The 25,314-nt window shown below is 40.4% G+C and overlaps 2 protein-coding genes across 3 annotated transcripts; one reads left to right on the top strand and one right to left on the bottom strand.

The window, feature by feature from the left end:
• Positions 1–2,641, top strand: LOC309687311 (uncharacterized protein). Its single transcript, XM_082502169.1, has 3 exons — positions 1–705; positions 1,022–1,157; positions 1,440–2,641. Exons 1-3 carry the CDS (start codon positions 110–112, stop codon positions 2,190–2,192), a joined length of 1,485 nt encoding a protein of 494 aa, XP_082358295.1. The 5' UTR covers positions 1–109; the 3' UTR covers positions 2,193–2,641.
• A 16-nt stretch (positions 2,642–2,657) lies between these two features.
• Positions 2,658–5,001, bottom strand: LOC309687319 (uncharacterized protein). Of its 2 annotated transcripts, none has more exons than XM_082502183.1 (4): positions 4,795–5,001; positions 4,199–4,393; positions 4,034–4,110; positions 2,658–3,777 (listed from the first exon to the last, which is right to left on the bottom strand). In XM_082502183.1, exons 2-4 carry the CDS (start codon positions 4,322–4,324, stop codon positions 2,802–2,804), a joined length of 1,179 nt encoding a protein of 392 aa, XP_082358309.1. In that variant the 5' UTR covers positions 4,325–4,393; positions 4,795–5,001; the 3' UTR covers positions 2,658–2,801. The 2 variants fall into 2 exon arrangements, with proteins under 2 accessions (XP_082358309.1, XP_082358308.1); XM_082502182.1 differs by having other exon boundaries at positions 4,772–5,001.
• Between the last annotated feature and the right edge of the window lie 20,313 nt (positions 5,002–25,314).

Below are 25,314 nucleotides of genomic sequence, written 5' to 3' on the forward strand. Positions count from 1 at the left end.
GACTACTTGCACTAGGGCATGTGACGTATTTCCGTTTCCAAATAGTACCGCTTGTGCGTTTCCGGTACGTTTGCTTATCTATCGGTAGCTATGCTAATGTCGCTTCAGAATGAGTATAAAAAGGAAAGTATTTAAAACAGAACATTTTCAAAAACAGGAGAAGAAATACTCCGAGCATTGCTGTGTCCCACTTTGTTCAGCTTCAGCCAAATTTAACGGCATACTAAGTTTTCATGCCTTTCCGACCCATTCCGACTTGAGAAGACAATGGCTGGTAAATATACGCCGGGATCATTTCACGATTACCTCTCACACCAGGGTCTGCTGCAGACACTTTGCCAGTGATCAACTCATAGAGCCAACAACCCTCGATGGTCGAAGGCGGCTTATTAAAGGTGCTGTACCAACACTTTTTGAGTGGAATGGCTATAAAGTTGAACCACCGCGGCGTAGTGTTTGGGAGAGAACGGAGCGACGCCCTGAACTAGTTCCTCCTGACGATCAAGAAGAGCACAGTCTTACAAGAGATCATGACTACTGCTCAGTCCCTGAGCCATCTGCATTGGACATATCTGCATCAGCTGCAGAAGACCTGTCTGAAGACGTGGAGACTCTGAGGAAGGAAATACAGGAGTTACGTGTCCAGCGAGAATTTGGGTTACAGCGTTTTGCTGGCTCCGACACTGACATCCGATTCTATACCAGGTACATCTAAGTTCTATTCAAGCTAACTGTTTAAAATATACCAAGGTCACCATCAGTTAAATTTAGAAAGCTTTTCCAGTCTTAATGAAAACAAAATAGAAATTTACTTTTTCTCTGCTGATTGTATGTTTTATGTAGATGCTTTAGTATTTAAACAATATCCTAATGCTACAGGTAAAATACAACACCAAATACTCTTAATCAGACTATTTTATACAGCATTCCATTAGCATATTTGTCACAGTTCACATTATTTTTATGTCAGTGTGTAATGTTAATTAATGATTGACATGATGTATGTCTCTCTCGTGAATAGATTTCCAAGCTATGATCATTTGATGGCATTCTGGGTTTTGATTGAGCCTTGCATCTATAAAATGATCCGGGTTTCAAGAGCCAAGTCAGCTGCCAATCGGAACGAAGAAGTGTTGACACCTGCACGCACATCAACAGTAGGTTATGGGTTTGTTGGTAGTTAGAACTAGAGGTGTAATGTTATTGTATTTATGTACAATAACATTACTTTATGTACAGTAGCATACATACACAGGTGTATGTATGCTAGACTCAGTATCCTTTACATACATACACCTGTGCACTACAGCACCTCATTGTTTACCCCATGGTACAGTATGGTATGCCTAACCATTACAAAACATTTAGCCAAGAAAAGAATAATTTTACTAGTTCATAGCTTAAGGAGTAACATTTTCCCTTTTGTTTTCACCTTCCAGAGGCAGCTGCTACAGCCAATTGATGAGTTTTTTCTTTTCCTGGTTTTCCTGTCAGTTGGTTTGAAGGAGAGGGACCTGGCACACCGATTTAACATACACCAGTCCACAGTGAGCCGCATTATTGCAACATGGACAAATTTTCTTGCCACTGCACTGGGGTCTCAGTGCATCTGGCTTACACGTGAAGAAGTGCAAGCTTACCTCCCTGAGGAATTCAAAGATTTCTCAGACACCCAGATGATCCTTGACTGTACAGAGCTGAGGTGTCAGACACCATCCTCACCACTTCTCCAAAGTGAAATGTACTCTTCGTACAAATCCCACTGTACGATGAAAGCCCTGGTTGGCATAGCTCCACATGGTCCAGTGACATTCATCTCTAATCTGTATGCTGGTTCGGTTAGTGACAAGGAACTATTCAAACAATCAGGCATTGCTGAGAAGTTGACTGAAGACATGGCAATGATGGTAGATAAGGGCTTCCTAATCACTGATTGTTGTAAATGCAAAGTGTACTGCCCACCTTTTCTATCTAAGCAGAAGCAGATGCCAGCATACCAGGTTAAGGAGACGCAGGCCATAGCCAGACTCAGGGTACATGTGGAGCGAGTCATTAGGAGGATCAAACAGAACAAACTTTTTGATAGCATCATTACCATGTCACATGTTTATAATATCAACCAACTGTTTGCAGTGGCATGTATGCTGTCAAATTACCAGAACACAGCATTAGTTAAAAAATGGGTTAAGTGAGACAAGATGGATTTTTCCCAAGACACCAGTGCCAGTACAAGTAACTTATGGAAAATGACCTGCAGCTGAGGCCACTACAGTTGAATTTCTTCCTTCTCAGCTGACAATACTTGATTACAGAACTGGTACTTGAGTGCCGATAGTTGAGTTTCAGTTATTGATAATTCAAATTCATTGCAAATGTTTAATGTTAATAATACTGTTTAATTATACTACTATTATTACTATTCAGATTCAACAAAACTATTTATCAAAATTATAAAGTAAATCACTAAATCGTTTTAAAACCATAAGTGACATTGAACTTTTGTAACATCAAAAATACCATTTGTCATTTTCTACAGTTCAGTTATTGTCTAAATGTATATCAGTATGCTAGGCATGGAGTTTTAAATACTTACCATGTAAATAAGTTCTGCACAAATTCAACGTTTTAATGTGTTTTTAAAAATTAAATTGATGCCATTGCTTAAATAACAGTTTATTGATGTCACATAAAAGTAACATGTAACAACAAAAGAATTCATGAAATATATTGAAAATAAAACATCAGTTATTTTGTTCCAGCCAGCCTGAAGGATCTGTTTTTCTTTTTGCTGTTTTCACTGTTCATTTTTTCAAACACAGGTATCTTGGCATATATATGTAAAAAAAGAAATAGTCTGCCTTTTCTCTGATTGCATTGTGCACATCTATATCCATGTATATTCTTTGCACTAGGTAGTCCTCTTGTGCCCACACAACAAAGTCACACCACTGCATCCCACTGATGAGCAGTTGTCCTTGCACTTGCCAGTAATATGCGTGGCTCTTTTTTAGTTTAGGGGTACCACATTCCATCTGCACATATTTGCAGTCAATAAAGTTTTGTACATTGGGACATTTGAATTCGACGAAGCCAAACTGGGGGTATTCATTGGGGTCAAAAACAACACCATCAGGAGATGCAGCAAGCCAGGGGGCAATGGGGTGAATGACCAGACCACAGGGTGAGTAGTTAACATTCATTAGCCTACTATACTCTGCTGCTATTGCAGGCTCCATCTCAGTTCCTCTCCTCATGTCTGCTGTCTGCCTTGTTCCCTTCAATATACGCTCTGCTAGTGACTCGGCCGAGCTCTGGCCTCTGACGTGACACACCTCCCGAAACCTAGAGGCAGTCACTCTGGGCCTGCGGAGCTGATGCCACTCAGACGAAGAGCTTTGCTCACGTGTAGCTTCCTCTATTTTGTGAGCCATTTCCAGAGTTACAGACAAGATTTTCAGATGCAGAAGCTCTTCTTCTGAGCACACAAACACACAATCTGATGGCAAGATGTCATACCCCTCCAGAGGCAAGTGCGGTGTTGGTGGTGCATCGCGGTGTAGTGTGATGTACCGGGTTGTCAAAACCGGCTGCTGATATGACAGAACACTGCCCTCCTGCACCAGCCCAAAGCCACTTTCCACAAGGGGCTTGTCAGGTCTCATGTTCATTGTGGTCACAAGTGGCCTGTCCTCAATATTAAATTTTGCATATGCCTCCGTTATTCTGAACAAGCAGGGATCTGGTAACGGACCCACCATGCCTCTGTAGAAGCCACTCCTAAAGAAAACATCAATGACAATAATGTAAGGGAGAAGGTTGTTATACTGAACAACAACTAAACTAAAAACTAAAAGGTGTAAAACAGTGGTGCATAAGTTAGAGATTGGGATGTATATGTACATGACTGAGTTAGCCGTCTTCAGAAAGTGTAATGTTGTATGTAAATTAATACCTATTCTGACACATGTATGTATGAAAAAAATAGCAACATACATTTGTAACACATGAAACCAAATTTTACAAATGTAATTACCGTACTCCAGTCCGGGCCATCCTATTTGGTACTGGCTTAGTGAAGATCATGGAGTTGATGGGTCCTGGCCTCACACCCTAACAGAAGACACATTTACTATGGATGGTGTTGCTGTTCATATGTAAACATGGACTAATTCAAAAACTTTAACCTCATTTAAATTACCACTGTCCGTGGCTTGTGCCATTGCTGTTCAGATTCCGTGCAGCTATGCACAAGGGGGACAACTGGCACTCTGAGTTGTGAGTAGTGTGCTGTTTGGAAGAGCAGTGCCACTGTGTGATTGCACATAACAGCGCCTGCCACACAGGAGCACTGGCTATGTGTCAGTATCACCGGCGATGAATCCAGAAGCTTAATCTAAGAAGAAAGAACGAAAATTAAAAATGTAACATCTTCATGGAAGAGCTGAACAGGAACATAGTTCAGTGTTATGGTTACGTACCCTCCTGAATGCTTAGTGTTTCCTTCTCTCCCTATTAAAACAACTTAACCATGCTTGATAACTGTAATAACTTAGATTGTGTATATTTGCAGTATTAACTTGTTGTCAAATGTTTCTGATCACCCAAACACACGTTGATTTAACTATCTGACTAGTCAAATTAGGAGTGATAAAGCAGGGAGACAAGGAAAACATTCAAGTTGATGGGCCTTTAGGAATGAACTTAACTAATGCTTAAATGAACTGAACCCCACAGAACGGGGATTAACAACTTTACACAGCTTCCTGCCTACACTTAGTCTGTGTGGGGCCTCACTCTTCCTCATCGACCTGTAGCACAGGGCTCTCACACCGACCTCCCCTGACAACCTGTCTTTATTGGACACTGAATAAAGATACAAGTACCATTAGCATTATTTCTGTATTACTCATTTCAGCATGTCTTAAACATATATATTTTACACTTAGCAAGAGTAGCATTAGGTAGTTAACTACCTCCATAGTTAGCCAACTATAGGGTTGCCAACCGTCCCTTAAAATACGGAATCGTCCCGTATTTCGAAACAAAAGTACACGTCCCGTATTGAGCTAATAAGGGACGCACTTTGTCCCGTAATACAGTGAGAATCAAAAGTAGTCTATAACTTTTAATGGAATTAACGCTTTGTTTGAAAACATAATTCCCAGCCCCTCTCCTGCTTTGTGACCAATGAGCTGACAGCACACTTATGACAATTCGAGTATGACAATTCAGATTACCGCTCATCTCATTGGTCGAGGAAAGGTCGCTTACGGAGAAAATACCGGAAGACAACAGATGACCACAACAAGAAGCATGGCCAACAGGGAAACAAACGCCGACACGGCGGTGCAAGTCTCGGACGACAGTACACCTAAAGCTGGGCAAACACTGTGCGATTTTTTTCAGTCACGTTATTCAGCTCCTGCTCAAACTGCACGATTGACTCGCAGGGGTTAGAAGTTGGTAGGTCACGATGCAGGGTCTCACACTATACCGCCCGATGCTCTGATGCGACCTGAGTGCTCACACTGTGCCTCCATAACACGAAGGTTATAACAGAAAATCTGTCGCGCTCTCTCTCTCTCCGTCTTACACTCACACAGACACACACACCACCACCATCAACTTTGCTAAATTGCTAATGAAAAACATGATCAGGCAGCTGTGATTGAGCAGCAGTGTAAATCCAACTGTTTTCACGGTTGTTGTGGTCGTGATAATTTTGTGATGCCACATCGAAAAGGCTCGGATGAGCTTTCCAAAGTTCTACAAGTTGTGCCTCCATCGCTTGTGTCCAGATCACACGCTGCACAGCCGTGCTGCTCCATCTTTTACACCAACGTTTACGTGTTTGCGCGTGAGCAGTGTGAGCGGCTGTGATGAGACCCTCACGAGCGATTGATGATCGGGAGCTGGTCGTGAGGTGTTAATCACTTCTCGTTACCCCACGTATACTACACGATGCACGATGAAGGCCAAAATCGGTCAAAAATCAGCTCAAAATGGGCCTAAAACCGCACAGTGTGAGCCCAGCATTAGAGCAGCAATGTTTGTTCCCCTCAGAGAAAGGGAAGAATGGGAAAAGGAAAACACCTGGCTGGAAAAAGTTAATATGGGCATGTGCAATGAATATCAGCGCTATGTGGCCAGAAGTGTGATAATATAATTTATTTTGTGTAATAAACAACTGCAAGGATAGATGATTACAACAAATAGATGACTAATACATAAAAGTAATACATAGATGAATAATGATGATGAGTTAAGATGCGTAATCATGGGAACAAGTGGGTTTACAAACAGGAGCAGCTGATTAGCATTAGAAAAGCTGAAATAATATTTCAACTGAAGCCGATTGTACTAAATGCACTAAATGTGCACTGTTACAAGAATGTTTTTCTTTCTATTGTTTTCTATTATTTTAAGTTAAGCAGGACAGAGTTCTTTTAAAGAAAGATTTACTTATATTCTCAAAAGTTAAGCATGACAGGCTTCTGTTTAAGAAGGAGACCTGTTTTATTGTGTTAATGTTGTCATTTTGAGCTAAAAATAAATGGCTAAATGATCATTTGTTTCACATGTGTTCATATCACAAAGAATACACATCTACTTAAATCAAATTCAAGTCAAAGGGTTAAAAAAATAATTTCACACACAAAAAAAGAGCTAGAAAATTCACCACACTGGGAAGGGTGAAGACAACTGGGTCGCCCGGCCCTGGCCACGAGGTGTCCCTTATTTATTTTTCAGGGAGTTGGCAACCCTAGCCAACTACCTAACGCTAATATAACAGTGTCTAACAACAAAAGTGACATTAGTTAAGAAAACCTCAACTATAGTTTAGGACGACATAAAACACCGTTTAAGAAAACATGTAATGTAGAGAACTGACATCAAATGAAGGACATAGCGGAGTAACGTAGTGTTTGCATTTGACGTTAGCTAGCGTTTCTTTGTCGGTTAATTTACGTTTTCTTACCTTCGTAGTTGTGTATATAAGATGCAGCATATAACTTAAATCCTTTATCTAATTTGCTGGCGGGGGTAGTCGTCACTCTGCAAATCCGATGAACATCGGTGATGTTCAATTTTGGGAGCTCTTGTAGGCATCGAGTGTAGAACGTCGCCATGGTTTAACCGCACCGGAAGCACTGGAGCAGGACTACATAGAACGCGGAAGTGTTAGTGCAAGTAGTCCATTAAGGGCTTCTAAACTAGAGTTTAGCATCGCTGTTATATACATATAACTAATTACATGTATTTACAACTGTTTACTCTGCTTGTTCACAATAGTGCCACAGTTTGGGGTCATAGTGTGTTGCAAATATAACATTGGAGGCTTTGTGTCTATTGTATATCAGTAGAGGCCTTTTCAGAGTTTTCTCACTTATGAATTTCAAGGCACAGCAAATGTTCAGCAATCACAGCGAGGTTGGGAAATACATGATACCTGTAAGCTCAATCATCTGATATGCATACTTACAGTGCAGCCGTAGCAGGCTACCTGCTGAAGGCATGTCAGACAACAAAGAGGCATTATGTGGGAGACGCTGTCTAGTTCTGATTGCTTTCATTCAAGAAGGAGGGGTTAGTCTTACTTATGATCATCTAACCATCTTTAAGCACTCTCAGTGTTAAACAGTGGGGGAAACAATAGCTACCAGTGAACAACCGTGGCTCAGGTTCCACATCTTACTAATTAAACTGCTGCCATAGCCACACAGCACAGCTTTACATTCAATGTTGTGACAGCTTCTGGGTCTGAAGAACAAAGACAGTTTCACTGCTGCACGAGCTGGTACATTTTATTGCTTCTCACACATGGTTCATCTTGGAAAACATTATACAAGCTGATTTAGGAGATGATGTGGTGGGGTGAATTTTTATCTATGTGTGTAGGAGTTTCATACACAACTGACTTTGTTATAGGTTTGTAAGCCTGGAGTTTTAAAGTTGGAATCACACTTTTACTTTTATATAGAAGAGAAAAGGACAAGTGGTATTAATTTGCCTGTTAACAGCCATAATGTCAGTTATAGGCAAGAAACTTCATGTTCTGCATGTTTTGATGGTCCTGACAATCATTATGTATACGGTAATATAATGTTAACTTTCTATTAAACAGATGTAGAGATGCTGTATTGAGGCCATATTACAGTGCAATGCACAAAAATGGCAGCACACTAATACATCCAGCTAAATTTAATGTGGTGCACACTGTGGAAGAGCGACACATATTAACAGTAACTAATGATTCAATGCAGAGTGGTGTATAAACACATCGTGAGTGAGAAAGGTGACTGGAAAGGAAAAACTCAATGCATCATGGGATCCCCCAGCAGTTGTTTGAGTAAAACTTTACCCTCATGCACCTCAAATGAGGGTCAAGTAACACTTGCTGTTATGATGATAAAGAGAGGTGTTGTTGTGTTTTTAGGCAGTGTGTTTGAGAGAGTGTAGTGGTGTTCAAGGAATATCCAATCCACTTTTATTTATAAAGCACTTTAAAATACCCAGCACAGGATCAAAGTGCTGTACAGAAAATAAGTTAAAAACAATAGAATAACAGTAAACAGCAAAAATAAATAAATAAATAAAACACATAATACATGAAATTAAAACGCCTATATTTAAAAAAACAAAACAAACAATGACATCAAGAGACCATTTCTAACCAAGCATGCTGCCATGATCTTCACAGTTGTCAGGCAAAATTATTTCAAACCTTACAAAATCAGCAAGCCTTTTTTCTGATGGCAAAGTTTTGAAAAACTGCTAGCAGCACCTGCTGTAATCAGTCCCAACAACAAGGCCTAGGCTGACAATGTCAGTCAATCAGTGTGTGGAAGAAATTCATCAAGACGTGTTGGCTGTTTGTTAAAAAGGGAGCTGACTTCACATATTCCTGGATCACTTTGGATGAGAGCGTATCAAAGATGCAGTCCAGTGACAGGTTTGAAGTAGGAGGAGTTTCTTGCCATGGAATCCATGACGAAGACAGCATGGGGATCAGACTTCTATCAGGGTGTCTGGAGAAAACTAAACTTGCCATGGACTAAATCGCTGAATGGAACTAGTGATGAATCACCAAACCTCACAGAGAAGAACTCTGGGTTCCTGCAGAAGATTCAGGACCAGGCAAGGGATGCCAACCCAAGCTCTGATGTGAACTTTCTACACTGCATCATTCATCAGGAATCTCTGTGTAAATCTGTCTTCTCACTTGATCCTGTAGCCGAAATTGAAACGAAGTATCAATTTTGTGTGAACACGAGGACGTAATCATCACCAGTTCATCCAGCGACTGCAGGAAAGTGAGACACACATTTCATTTAAATGTTCACTGGCTGAGTCTGACTCTGATGATCTTGCAAACAGAAGTGTCCTTCTTAATTCTTCACATTAGGCTAAACGTGTTCTTTACAAATATTTTCTTAGTTGTTGTCAAATATTAGTTTAGTTTACTTTAGAAAACACAGTATAATATAAATCACTGTGCCTACATGAACAAAGGTGTTTATTCAAATGTACATTTGGTGACACGCGTGTTCTGCATGAAGTTTTAAAGTGAGAAGTAAAAAGCAGTCTCACAGTAATGAGTTAAGCGCATGCATATAACCATGGATGTGTAAGGTTTCATCTTTGGTGTCCATGAATAATAATTTCTTCATTCACTGAAGTCCCGATGTGCCTAAAGCCAAAATCAAATTTTGATCAAATCTGTAAATCTGCCTGCTTTGTGTCAGTTTTGACAACAGTAATGTGTTTTATCAGCGTGGTGCAGAATGATAAAACGCTGTAAAATCAAAGTTGATAACACATCCAAATGGATTGTAAGCAACGTTTCGTTGTAGCCTCCGTACACGAGAGCTGTTTCCTCACAGAAACACAGCACAACATAGCCTGCTGTAAAACAACAGTGCAGGCTGTTTAATTCACAATGAAGCAGTTTTCTGTCACGATACCACAGAATTATTATGTAATTAGATTACACAAGAATCTGTTGCAGGAGAGTGGATGGTGATTAAAATGTTCCAGCTGTTTTAATGATATACTCAAGCTTTACTTGCAGACTTGGATGGCCTGAGCAGATTTCCCCTTAAAAGCGATACTCCGAAAGCAAATTTCATCTGCTGCTGTATTAAAGTATATTACTGTATGTTAGGACCTCACATCCCTCATGATGAAAGGTAGAACAGGCTGTTAATACTCCTACTTATCTCCAGCTCTGACACCCACCGTCTCCTCGTGGTCCTCTGTCCTCCTCGCCTCCCTTTAAATCTGCCTGCATCATCAGCTGGTGGAGATCCTCTGTTGCCAAACAGCCCAGCCAACAGTTACTCGTGACATAAGCGAACCTGTTTTTTCATGTTCATGGACATGCATTGTTACCTTTTTTCATGTCAGTGTGAACATTTGTAAATAATTCATGTAAACAGAAAATATATTTTGTGTCAGGAGAAAAAACAGGGAGGTGTTGCTATGGCAACGAGGAAAGCAAAGTTTGGACATGAAAACACTGAATTGTTTTTCTGAGGTTAACTGAGTAGTTTTTAATGCTCAAACAGATCCTAGTACTTTAATGCCTAATTCTAACCAACCAACATATTTGTAATGGATAACATACTTAAAATGATATGTGAAAAGAGCACGTATGACTCAAACGTCCGTGTCTATTATTAAAGCCAAGATGACGTAGTCCTCCACCACCACTCCAACTTTTAAATGGAGGCTTCTTCCATGCCCCGAGCCACGATAGCCACAGTCGCCACGGGGCGACTGTCGCTCAAGAGTTGAGAGTTCGCCTTGTAATCGGAAAGTTGCCGGTTCGAGCCCCGGCTCGGACAGTCTCGGTCGTTGTGTCCTTGGGCAAGACACTTCACCCGTTGCCTACTGGTGGTGGTCAGAGGGCCCGGTGGCGCCAGTGTCCGGCAGCCTCGCCTCTGTCAGTGCGCCCCAGGGTGGCTGTGGCTACAATGTAGCTTGCCATCACCTGTGTGTGAATGGGTGTATGACTGGATATGTAAAGCGCTTTGGGGTCCTTAGGGACTAGTAAAAGCGCTATATAAATACAGACCATTTGCCTTTTAATAAGCACGAGGGCAGACTGATGCAAAGTCACATTCAGGGACAGAAAATAATGTTAGAAATGTTTTGTTGAGAAATATACAACACATTAAAATATTCATGTCCAGCAACAGGTTCAATGCTGTGACTAAAAGTAAACTACTGTGAGATTCATTAGGGGCCATCAATGCAGGCTGACCTGCATCTTAGATTTTTTATGATATGTGACCTTTAACCTCAAAGGGATGTGCCTCCTTCCCAGATGGAACTGGGAATCTTTTGTGATTGAAAATAACAAATAGGTCCCCTTTAGAAATATGTAAAATATATTAGAAAATATATAGGCTGGCTGATATTACGATAAATATAATGTGGTGTGTCTTGAGCAGCTAGTTATCTCCCATCATGCCTCGGGAACATGTGTTGCCAGTTCAGAGGTTTAAACTGTGTATTTGCATTTCTACATAACTCTTATTCCTGTTAAATTCCCTGATGGTTGCTGTTCTGATAGAAAGAGACGTTACACCATGAGCGAGTTCATGTGTGGGCTTACTGACCCTCTGAAGCACAGTAGCTCACAGCTGTTCAAGAAAGAGCTCCCCCTTTCTGCTCACAGTGGAATAGCAGGCTCAACCTCAGAGTGGGTTGTTTCTTGTTCCCGCAGCTTGCCACAGTTTAAAATAACATACAATAACATTTAACAATGTGACAAATGGAACAGATTCACAGATTTTTTTGTAAAAACATATTTTTCTGCATATAAATGATATAGAATAACCCTTTATGTAAGATCTATGCTTTATTAATTTTCAATATGATAAGGAGCACCACCATGTGAACTATATACACTTAGTTTTGTGTAATACTGGGGTATTTATAATTAGAGCCATTTGTGATATTTTCTAAGTAAATATATTATATTATTTAATTTAGTTTAGTTAGTTAGTGTTCTTGCAGTCTTAGAGCAACTGTGACCACATAACTTCCTGTGGGATTAATAACGTGTTCTGATTCATCAAATGAATTATATTCTTAAAAAAAAAGTTTTCTTTGGTAAATTGCTCATTTCAAGACAATCACAGCTGTGTTTCCTGAGAAGTGGGGGCCCCTAAATGCATCCTGAATGTTTCCAGTCAGTAACAGAGAACACACTTTCTCTGCCTAAGGTGACAGGTGACAACACTCTGCTCCTCATTTCATCAGCGTTATACTTTGTGGTGCGGCTGTTATTGATGCCTGCTCACTGTTGATCATTACGATGTGAAAAGACAAGCACAGCGTGACATCTTCAGAGCTTAATGTGCGTAGGTGTGTGTGCAGGAGAAAGCAGATGCCATTGTGCCGTTCCAGTTTGTTTCCTGCGGAACATTAAAGAAAACGATGATCACTGCCACAGTCATTAACATGCAGAATTAGAGTTCAGTGAGTGCTGTTTTCAAATTGTAGATTCGTAGTTTTTTATAGCTTGCTGACTTTTGTCATTGCAGCTGTAAATGACTTCCTTTTCTAGTGAATGTACTCCCTACTGTCTGCATGAGATGAATTCACAAACTTAGAGGAACTTAGAGGTTGCAGTAATCTCGATGATATCAGAGATTGTTTCCTTGCTCCACCACTTTGCACTACAAGTGTGATATATTGTACAGTTAGACTTGTGATGTATGGCTGTGTGTTCCTCTTGTTACACAGCAAAGTAATTATGATTCATTTCTGAGTTGCTCAGACTTGTGTAAACTTCATGGCAATCCATCCAGCGGTTGTTGAAACCTTTCACTAAAAACATGCAATCTGGTTTTACAATGCAGCCATTAGGCATGACTGCAGACTTTCTTCTTATCCCCATAACGACATATACTGCAGTGTAGTTCAGTCTGAGGTTTAATTTGACCACCTTGTCGTTTGTTTTCTTGCTTCTTCTAATGCGTAAACTGTTTTTTCGACAGCATCAAATAAATGATAGAATATAATCTGAAAAGACAGACGCTATATCTCATTTTGTAAGCGAGGACAGTGTGGAGGAGAGCCTGTGACAGGGGACAGGTGGTTTAGCAGACAGATAGGCTGGAGTCACAAACTCGGATATTTCCTTGTCTGCTGAGGTGGACACAGGACATTGTTTTTAGTCCCCTTGCTTTCCTCTGAGTTTTGTTCCAGTCACTAGTTAGCAAACATAAGCTAACATAAGCTAATATAAATCTACCACATTAGTAACCTACCAACCAACCTGATGATGTCACACTCTGTGCTGGCACAAGATGACCCTAAACATGTCTTAATAACTTTACCTTAAAGACGCATTTCTTAAATCTAGCTTCACACACACTGATACATGTAACGCTGAGCTAAAGCTAGCATCCTCAGCTGTCACACCAGCCTTATCTTTGGTCTTCCTCTTTTCCTCCTGCCTGTAGCTCTGCTCTCAGCATCCATCATGTCCACTATCCCTTCTTCATCATCTCTTATCCATGCCTCTCTGTCTTTGCCTCCAAAGAGCTTGAGAGATTATATACTCCCCACATCTAAGGTCTTGAATAGTCAGAGTACGTCTTAGCATAAAAGCCTCAGAGCCCTTCGTCCTCAGTCTGCAGGTTTATTTGTAGTTCTTTGGGTTTTAAAAGTAGAATCAGAGACAGAGTTTTTCTGTCCCACTGTTGGTGCATGCTTGCTCATAAGGGATTGTGTTATCGTTTGGTTTTCTCTGTATTATTGTTCCGTCTTTATTTTGGCAAAGTGCCTTGAGGCGACTGTTGATTTGATTTGGCTCATTATAAATTGAATTGAATTACTGAAGCATGAAAAACTAGTGTTATGTCCACATGTAACAAAGGGCTCATTTCAAATTGTATCCTTAGACGCTTTGTTGGTTGCAGTCTGCCACAAACACACACCAAACACATTGTTTTGGTACAAAGGACACCAAAGGTAACACAGTTGGTTATCAAGCTGCATCCATACTTTGTACAGGTGCAAAACACAAACACATCTGCTAAAGTAACACAGTGATATTAATATACTTGCATGACACTCAGTAAAGCTGCAGTGCAGACCTCTTGGATAAGACAGTGAATCAAAGCTATCTCTTTAAATGTTTTGCTCCAAATGTAAAATTACCATAAACAGGAAGGTCCAGTTCACTGACTCCAGCTAGCAGAGGTGAAGCCAAGCACACAGCTGCTGGCACAGCTGCCCAGCTACACCCAGTCTTGATGAAACCTAAACCCCATCATGCATGTGCTGAAGAAGAGAGACATTAGCTATAGAGGTAAAAACTTGGACATGTTATATTCATGGATGAATTGGTTCATTTTAACATGGTTGTGTTTGGGGGATGACCTGCGTTTGAAGCCAGCCTCAGGAGACTCTGGAGGTCCTGCAGTGTTTGGCACTTCCACATTGTCTTTAATTTGTCAGACCTGAGACAGGTGTCCTGACTGTAACCTCTTTGATTTATGAGTGAAGCAGAACCTTTGAAATGTGTTTCTGGAAAGTTAAGCAGAGAAAAGTCTACAAACACTTACCCCGAGGCTCCTCTTCAAATGAAGTATGGATGCATTTCTATTTCAGAATGAATTTATTACTTTGGCTTCTTTGCATAGAGTCTATGTGCAAATCTGTGCAGAGCTGTAAGTGTCTGAAAACATCTTCATGTTTTCCTTCCCTTATACTGTTGTTAAATACTAGTTTCATGTACTTTTGCTGTGCAACACATTCTCAGTAAACATAATCAGAAAGCCCTGAAAACTGATTACTCTAGTGTGACATTTAAGATGGAGAGCTCTCCCAGCTTGAGAATATGTTTGTGCAGTTGCTTGAAATCAGTGAATATGTTCTGAGCAGCCAATTTTCTTATATCATAGCGAGCATGCTTCACTGGCTTCGGGGCTAATTTGTGCATCATTTTTTGGTGCATGATATGGATAACAAATGTAAATGAGGACAGCTGCTCCAATACACCTTTAATATCGAGCCTTGGCCAGAAATGTATGAAGAACACCATTTAAAGAAGCTATTAACCAGGCTCTAGATGTTCCATATTCCAAGAAGTTTGTAATACTCAAAACATCACTTTGAATCCTTTTCTATACGAGAAGTGTTTTCTCATATGAGTAGAAACTATTTTACATCTGTGCGGAGGTGTGGTCCCTGGCTCAGCTGCAGGGAAGGGGTGGTGCAGTGAGCTCAGGGGGTGGTGCCAGGAAGGCTGGAGCGACAGGTGGATGTGATTGTGCTGATGAGGATTTCCCTTTTTCAGTGACGTTTGAGACCAGAGGGAAGGAGAACGAATGTGCAGCTGCTGTTGAGCCAGGAGGAAAATCTAACTGTGTGTGCAATAACATCAAACAAAACGGAAACACGAGTTTTGTGTCGGAATCCTTTTACAGCATCACAAGAGAAAAAAGTAACTGTTGTTTAACAAACACAAAAATGCTTCAGCAGCAGAAACTTTAATTACCTACACTAAAGGAGATGTAGTAAAGATTAAGGCCAAGCAGTGAGGACGAGCTTCTCCTAATGTTTCTTAGTCTGCAAAGCAAACTGATACAGAGGGACCATGAAGTGTTCAACGTGGTCCTTCATCTTATAATGTGATCAATGTAGCAGCTCTAAATAAGGGCAAATACTCGTACAGGCACCAATGAAAAATATGATTTAAGAGGCTGAACAGAGTTATTCTCATCTTCACATCTAACTTACTGCCCAGCCACTGATGCATTTCCTCAGAAATACACAATCCGACTGTGCTCTATGCTACATGCTGTATCTAACAAGGAGGGAAAGTAGCAGCACGGGTTGGTAAGTTTGTAGACATTTACTGATATGTCACACCGTGGGTTCCAAAAGATTTTTTAAAAATACAACCTGACTGTGCTCCACTAAACATGGAGAAGCTTAACAGCAAGTTCACAGCATCTCTCACATCTTTTCACATTTTCGTCTTCACTCCACAAACAGGATTTTATAATTTAAGAGAAAATGAATCTGAATCATTGCTATATGAAAAAAAAAGCTGCTTTAAAAAAAGCCTAAAATGTCCCATTCACACCGTTATAGTTTTAAGCAGTTTTTAGGTGTTTTTTTTTTCATTTGAGTCTATTTTGTAGTCCAACAGAAGGTGATTATATTTTTTAATTCAATTCAATTTTATTTATACAGCACCAAATAACAACAACAGTTGCCTCAGGGCGCTGAATTTCGTTGCCCTGTACCTGTGCATGTGCAATGACAATAAAGTTGAATTCTATTCTATTCTATTCTATTTATATTGTACAGTAGATCGTACAATAATACATACAGAGAAAAACCCAACAATCATATGATCCTCTATGAGCAAGCACTTTGGCGACAGTGGGAAGGAAAAACTCCCTTTTAACAGGAAGAAACCTCCGGCAGAACCAGGCTCAGGGAGGGGCGGGGCCATCTGCTGCGACCGGTTGGGGTGAGAGAAGGAAGACAGGATGAAGACATGCTGTGTCGACAGCGAGGTGTCATATTTGACTGTCGAGTCCATCATGACTAAATCTGTTAGAGACGAAGACTATCTGAAAATCAAAGGTCATATTTACCAGACTTCTTAAGACTGAATCATCTGAAATGGAGCACACATTACTTTCAAAGGTCATAAAACTGCTGTTCTTCATATTTTAATGAAAAGCAGGGCTAAAGTATAAATGGCAGCGGTGTTCACCTGTAAAATCAGTAAACAGAAGCTTAGTGAAGTGTCAGAATGATGAAGGATGCAGTCATGAAGCGAGATTTTTATCTCCGTGGTGAGTGGATAACCATTAGTACAAGACTTGTGCGTGAATCTCAAAGCCACAGGATGAAAAGATTATTTTTTATCTAGAATTGTTAAACAGTACCTTAAAAAAAAAAAAGAATAATAAATAAATTGAAAATTGATCTGCGTATGACACAATTAGCAAGATGTAGGCGAGTTTTAAGAGGTGATCAGGTGGATTAACTAAAAAGCACTCGCAATTTCTCAATTACAAAACAAACAAAAGAAAAAACACTATTTCTTTCCCTCTGTGAATCGCCACCTTTATGATTGAGCGGTTGGTGCCCAAACGATGCCAGGTGGTCTGTTCCCATCTGCAATTTGCCCCTAAGGGTAGGGTCTCTCAAGGAAGCTGGTCCTGAATGTGATCCAAGTACTGCAGACTAAAACCTGTGAAATGGTTGCTCTGTCCAGGGTGGGGTTACTGGGACCCCACCCCGGAGCCAGGTCTGGGGGGCCTGCTTGAGGAAGACCACCTGGTTGCTCGGCTGTACTCCATGCGATCAGACTGGGCAAAGGCCAAAAGCGAGACCCGTCCTCTTATAGGAAAGCCAGCTCTTCTCATACTTCATGTGAGTGTTAGTAGCTGCTTCAACAACACAGAGCAGTGAATCGGAGCTAAAAGTGAGGCCAAGAACAGAGTAATCGAAAGCAGCTGCTCCAGCACACAAACACACACTCTGTATTAGAAACATATTAATGTGAAAACATCACCAATCTCAGAACGTGTAGAGTCAACTGGCTGCACTTTCTCACATCAAATGGAGTCGGCCACATTGTGTATGGGCTCAAACCGTGGCCATGAATATTTTTGTACTTTAAGTCAGACTGCGTAGTTGTGAAATTAGTTTTTTTTAACCTTGTAAATCAAAATATTTTATGTTTGTGCATCCACAGAGGATTTGTGTGATTTGTGCTTTTATGTTAAGGTCTGGTTACAGATACAAAGCAAAAAACTACATGTAAAACTCCCAAGAGCCCTCGCCTGTCTGTGAGTACAAATTCTGAATAGACTTTTCTTCCTTTCAGCTGATTGTCATGTCAATGTCATGTCAGTCACAAATTTAACAATCCAATCAGAGAACAGACAGTTTGGCTGTCGTGGCGTTTCACTGAGCCTCAGGTCTGTTAGGAGTGAAACTTTTTATTGAAATTATTAAACAAAGCTGTTTAAATTATTTTATTTCTACACACTGCAAATGTGCTCATATGAGTTACAGGTCGAGAGCTTCGTTTGGCATGACTGTCTGGACTGATATATTAGAGGAATGATGCAGAACCAGACCTTAGAATCAGTAGAAGAACAACAAATACTAACATTAGATAATCAAGGCTGATTTGTGTCCATGTGATTCCAGGAAGCAGATAGGAGGTCGAGGGAGTGAGCGGACGGACGTGAACGGAGAGAGGAGGAGATTCATCGGGGGATGGGGGAATTGAACTCAGGACCTTCTTGATATGCAGTGCTAACCACCGTGCCACTGTGCTGCCAGGGATGAAATAGTATATTGAAAATGGAAATAGTTTCTAAACATGGTTAGACGTGCACACTGGCTGGTCGTATAAACTAATAAAAGGAAACACAGAGCAGCTGGCAACAGCAGAACGAGACTGGTGATGCAGAGCTTCATTAAAAGAGTGTTTTAGCCCAGCTGTAAACACTCTACTCATTCATCCTCAACATTCAACACCATAGATGAAATAAACCTAAAAAGAAGCGACACAATCTTAGTGGTAAATATAAACTTAAGATTATATTTCCTGCTGTAAAACCAAAAGGATTTTGTATCGTGGTGTGTCTCCGGGACCAAGACACTGAGGCTGAGGCCAGAGGGCCAGCGAGTAAGTGACAAAAATGAACATAACACCTCTCAAAGAGGTTTGAACGTTGTTTTCCTTTAGAGAAGAACCCAAATGAAGTGGTAACACAAGAAACAAAAAACATTAGTTTATCCTAACGTGAATATTTATGCTGCCCTTCCTTGAACTCACACTCTCAGTGGACAGCAACAAAATACTGATACAAAATGCAAGAACTTCCTAAAACTTCCCAAAGAAATATGGTACGCGTGTTTTGGTACTAAAGTCATCATCTTGTGCATTTAAATATGAGGGAGTGTGCATGATGTATGTGCGTGTGTGTGTGCAGGCGGACAGATGCTGGCGTAGCAGGTGCTCCGTCCTCTGACAGCTGACAACTCTAGCTGCTTTTAAACCTTATGGCCGACAGACCAGGGTCACATTGTTAGTTAAACACTTTGGTCGTTCTCCAGGGGCGACCGCGTTAACCTGCATGACAAACCTTATGGCAAACTGACCCTGGCTACTTTTTTAGATAACCACACAAACAAAACAACAACAAACCCTCAAGGTCAGATCGTGAGTTAAACATATTTTTAAAGTCATCTCTTTTTTGTAATAGATAATCATGAGTTTGATGTTATTATTCCTAACATACTTTCATTGGATGAACACAAAGGCCTCTGGAGAGCCTTTAAGAGCCATTAGAAATAAGACAGGCCCACTGGAGCACAGTATATGTTTATTAAGGTTAGTAAGTGGACAAGCATTTACATGGTCATCTCAGAAAATGTCAATATCTTGAAAAGGTCCATTTTAGTTGTAAAATTTAGTTTCAGTTTTGATGATCAAGGTTTATTGATCATAAAAAGAGTATATTTGAGTGTAAGTACATGATTATTCAAACAGTAAAAATACTGAACATCTCTTGTTCTAGATTACGGAGACGTTAACATGGGGAGGACAGCTGACTTTAATTGGCCCAGGAGAAGATCATTCACATCCTCTACAAAGAGGATAAACCACAGCTCTTTGGTGAAAAGCATTTTCATGGAAAGTTGAGTGGAACAGGAAAGTGGAACTCCGGGGATGGCCACAGGCTTCAAGTGAGTTCAGTTCAAGTTTGGTTATAAAGCACCAAATCGTAACAACAGTAGCCTTTGAATTCAGGTGTTTTCAGTCCCATTGCTACCGCTGGTTTGAACCATTAGAATGACTCACTGTGTCACAAATATTTTTGAAAGGCTGGATGGCTAAGTAGCTGAATGGTACGCTAACAGGATGGCACTGCTACATCAAATCAAGTGTAAGTGGTGAGCTCCAAACCTCCTCTAACATTAACATCAGCAGAAAAAACTTCATGGCAGGAGTTTCCATGGTAGCAGCTCCTGATGGTGTGCTATGTGACCCAGATCGTTGGGCACAGTATTTGTCCATACACTCTGTTAGACTGGCTTTTGTTGAAAACAGGAATCTGATGTAAACCTTGATCTTTTGGAAAATACTTGTTGTTATTTAAATACCTAAATTGGAACGATGTATTCGGTAGATAATGTGGCCATGAGGTGTACCGTGCATGATCTACTGTAGACGTCCAGCTCAAACTAAATGCCTTCACTTCATTTTATTCAATGGTTTTGTATTTACAGCAGGTATGTGTGCTAAACAAAATATGGATAGTTTTGTGAAACAGAACTGTAAAGCGTAAAGCTGAATCACTGCTAACAATGAAAACCTCCACAGAAACAACAAAAATCACAGTGAGGAAAAAGTCATTTATATTTTTAACCCAGAATGAAAGAAAAACTTCTGCTGACAACAAGTGTTGATATGGGAAATGTGACAGAAACAGGTACAGTTTCCTGGGGTTCATGAGTCCAGAGAGTGCAGGCTGAAAGACCGTCATGAAGAAAGTAAAGGTGATTGCACACAGGAGTCAGACTGTTTCACTAATAAAACAGATGTGTATTGATGGTGGGGCTCAGTCTTCCTGTTAGTCATGTGATTTATTACAGTTACCATCTGATTTATTGACTCTTTGGTCAGTGGTTGGAGCGCTCTGAGGGAGTTTAAGATCACACACCAAGATTCTGTTGGCCTGTATAACACCTGTCATCAAAACAATTGTGATTCAAATGAAAACAATACTAAATACATTTGCAAATTAATCAAAACTTCTAATTAAAAATGGAAGCAACAGCAAAACACTGGAACCAGGTTCAGCTCTCTGTGAAGACTGGTGCCACTGGATCAACATCCTGTCATCTACCAAACAGTGCGGGTATTAGGGTTTGGTTAATATCATTCTGTTTACATGGAATTCCTCTGGGTTAGGGTTGACTTCTTTTTGGACATCATAAATACTTTGTCCTTCCATTGTTCACAGTGCTGAATACACTGAGTCGTATCAGGCCCAGTCATGTGTTTGTTGGAGGAAGACACACTCCAGCCATGTCTTCACATTGCCAATCGCTGTTTGTTTTCTGTCTCTGCATGGCCCACACTACAGCTCTTCTTTCCCCTGTAAAATGCAAAGTGTAGCATCACATACACTGGAGAGCGTTATGAGTTCATTCGTTTTCCACATAGTAACAGTATTCACAGTGAACTCAGGTCCTTTGTGTTGGTGCGATTGCCTGCTGCTATGATTGATTGAGGGTAATTTTAAAAAGCTATGGGTTGTAACTTTGTATCTACACCAGCAACAGTTCCACAGCCTTCAGAACTCATCCATTGTTTTTCCACTTCTGTGACCTCTACTGTTGAACCTCCCTGCAATATTAACATATTTACCTTATTAACTTTATTTGTTTCCAGCCTCACTGTGCAGATCTCAAGAGCCTACTTACTGTAGAACACACGCTTTGTCAGCATGCATAATCAAGTTTAGAAATCATATTTTATGCAGCTGCTGAAGCTGATTTATTTTCTGTCTGCACAGAGTGGCACTAATTCTTGCTTTTTTTCCTTCTAAGTCACACTTTTGCCTCATCCATCACTTCTCTGTGAGACTGCTGCATCTGTCCTGTTTCTTTAGTTCTGCAGACACTCCCAATCACTTCTGCCAGACTATCATGAAGTTTGGAAAAGAAGAATCAGGAAGTAAATAACTATACCAAATATACATCCATCTTGTGCAATTCCAGGTCTTGGGTGGTGGTGCCTAACTCAGCTACAACAGGGTAAGAGGCAGGTACCCTGATAGATTGCCAGTTTGTGGCAGGATAACACAGAGCTAATGAAAAAAAAAATCCAAAAATGACAAGTGATGTCTATTCTTCCTTCAAAGCTCTGCAATAGAGCAAACACCATTCCAAAATAAAAGCACAGGCATCAAAACAAACAGGAGGTTTAGGCTACGTTCACACTGCAGGTCTTAATGCTCAATTCCGATTTTTTGATCAAATCAGATTTTTTTGTCTGCTCGTTCACACTACAAATAAAATGCGACAGCAAACGCGCTCTAGTGTGAACGCTCAAAGCGGCCCGCATGCGCAAAAGAAGATGTCACACACAACGAACTCTGTTTAGACCCAGAACAACAGTATTGTTTGATTGATGGCCCTTAATATAAAGACTTCGGACTTCACGTTTCCCAATTTTTGCTTTAAGTTATTTTGTTATTTACATAATAATGTAAATAACCTAATAATGATCCTTATTGCTGTTTAAGAGAGGAGCGGTGCTTCAAAGGATAGTTGCAGATTTCTGTCAGAATCTGCAGATTATACAGTACAAATAAAATGTTCACGTTGTCTTCCCAACAGTTTCACTAACATCTACACTGGATGGCCAGGAAGCGTTTGCGCTCTTCTCTGGCGCTGATAATTGGCTTCAGTCTTGTGTCGGTGACGTAAAAGGCGGATTTAATGCGACTTGACCGTTCAAACAGCAGTCGCTTTCTAAAACATCGGATATGTATCGGATTCAGTACCACATACGAAAGTGACCCAGATCGGATTTGAAAATATCGGATTTGCGCCGTTCACACTGTCATAGCATGATCGGATATCGGATTTGATGCGCTTTCGCCTGCAGTGTGAACGTAGCCTTAGATACTATAGCAGAAAATACACTTTTAACATTGGAATTTTGTAATGATTTTACTTTTTGCGGTGTAAATAGTGTAGCCCACCACATCCACTAAGCCATCATGAATGTTTTGTAGTTCGTTTTTTAAATTGTCATATTTTTTTGTGAAATGCAATGCTTTTATTTTGAAAAGAGAAAGTAGTACAAAAAATATGGTGTGTTGGCAGTGTTGGGAAGGTTACTTTTAAAATGTATTCTATTACAGAATACAGAATACATGCCCCAAAATGTATTCTGTAACATATTCCGTTACGTTACTCAATGACAGTAACGTATTCTGAATACTTTGGATTACTTAATATATTATCATTGTCAGGGTTCCTGGGTCGTTGACCCAGTGATTTCAGTTTGTTCATGTTCAGTTTAGTTCGCCACATTAATGTTCTCACTTCCTGTTTTTTCCCGTGTCAGCTTGTCTCCCGTGTCATTAGTCAGATTATGTTCAGCCCTGTACTCACCTGTTTCCAATCATTGTCATCATTCAACCTGTGTATTTAAGTTCCTCTGTTTCACCAGTTCTCTGTCGTGTCATTGATGTACATGTGATGTTCCTGTTGTCTCCCCGTATGTATGTTCAGTTAGTTAGTCAGCCAGCCATTCATCCAGTCTTTCAGTCAGCCAGTCCTTCGTTCCTGCTTTGTTCATTCACCCGCTCCAATAAATCCCCGTCATTTCTGTACCTGCGAGTCCTGTGTTTGGGTTCCTTCTTCCTCGCCTCCCCACAACGCCTGGCAATCATGCTTTTTACAACAACGTGAATGTACTATTGCTGTGTGATTTATTACTATTACTGAAGGTCCGCGACTCCGAACTGTAGTAAAGGGACCTCTGACTAATACGGCGGGGTCCCTGTCGGCCGAAAAATAGCTTTACTTTGTTGTGTGGGTCAATTTTTCTTGCGAGAGACAGAGAGAGGCGTTGAAAGGCTGCTCCAATGGAACTTATTGTTTTCGGAGGAAAACACGAACACGGTGTACAGTCGAGTCTTAATAGCTTACTTACAACTGGGCTCGTCAGGCACTCTTCTCGGCTGAAGTGGTTATTATTATATTTACATGCTTCCAGCTCCCGTTTTTGCTCGATGACAACTCCTACCTTTCCACCCTTTTTCTCCCTCCTCGCGCTCACAGACCCACAACGTGTATGGCAATCCATTCTCCCTGCAACACGGACTACACTGCCCATGATGCTACATTCTTTAGAGCTATGCTTGTAGCATTATGCCTGTTAGCTTAGCACAACAACAACAACGAAAAGGCGCTCTCTCACCCAGGAAACACACAGTTGCAGAGAGAGAGAGAGAGAGAGCGTTGCCCTGTAACCATGGAAACCGTAACGCTGCCGCCTGGAACAACAGACCGTAGCTGTCAAACAAAACCCAAACAGTCCTGACCCATGACAAAATGAAACGGGAAAGTACCGCAGTGTAATCCATTTATTTCAACAAAGTAACTGTATTCTGAATACCACCTTTTTAAACGGTAACTGTAACGGAATACAGTTACTCATATTTTGTATTTTAAATACGTAACGGCGGTACATGTATTCCGTTACTCCCCAACACTGTGTGTTGGAAGGATAGAAGAAGAACATCATGGTGAAAAAGGATCTTCCAAATAAAAGAAAGTTAGACACTTTTATTGCCATTATCACATCACTCATTCAAACATAACATTATGCTTTTATTTCATATTGCGATCAACACATTGCGAGTAACATTAACAAGCTTTAAGTGAGACTGTGTAAGCCAGCAAATAACTGCACAGGCGCTAGCCTAATAGCCTAATAATAGCTTCACAAAAAACATTAGATGAGTTAAAGTTACATTTCACATGTGATCAACTTATGGAACATTGTATTAATTACCTGTTTTCAGCTGTATTTATTTTAGTTTGAATGTTGTGGTGCATTTTATGACACATGGGTTATTTATATATTTATTCTTATCTTTTTTTAATATTTTTGACAGAGATGTACTTAATGTAAGAGCAGGTTTAACAGTGTTTTCTCCCTATTTGACGACCTTACAGTCATTCAGTGTTTTGCAAACCTCACTCTTGCCTGTTGATGGGGACAGAGACTTGATTTGTTTACTGTGGATCCATAGAGCACAGAGGGAGTTCATGTTGGCCTCAGACTTGTGCTGCTTTTACTGACTGGATTCGATTATGTTTTTTTTTTCTTCAGGTGGTTAAAAAGAGTTATAGACTGTGATCAGCCCACCCGTGCACACAGGCTTTACTCCATATGCTCATGAAGTGGACCTTTGCATTTTAAGCAAGTGCAATGCCGGGTGTGTGTTGGGCTTGTAACCAAAAAAAATCCAAAATGTTGTTTTAGCGTCTATAACAATCATTTTTTAACACGAAAAATAAATGTTTAAAAAAATAAAAGCCCTCAGGACTCAGTTAAATTACTGGCATTTAAGATGAGCTAGCAGCAAGACAGCCTCACCAATTCTTCGTTTCAAACGATTTATGCTAACAGTGCTGTTACATGGATTTTATTGATGCATGTACACCCTGCACCACAAACAGACACTGAAGCCAACAAAATAACATGTTGTCTTTGTTTTG

The sequence above is a fragment of the Aulonocara stuartgranti genome (genome assembly GCF_965226115.1).
Source record: "Aulonocara stuartgranti genome assembly, chromosome: 2".
In the NCBI taxonomy this organism is placed as follows: Eukaryota; Metazoa; Chordata; class Actinopteri; order Cichliformes; family Cichlidae; genus Aulonocara; species Aulonocara stuartgranti.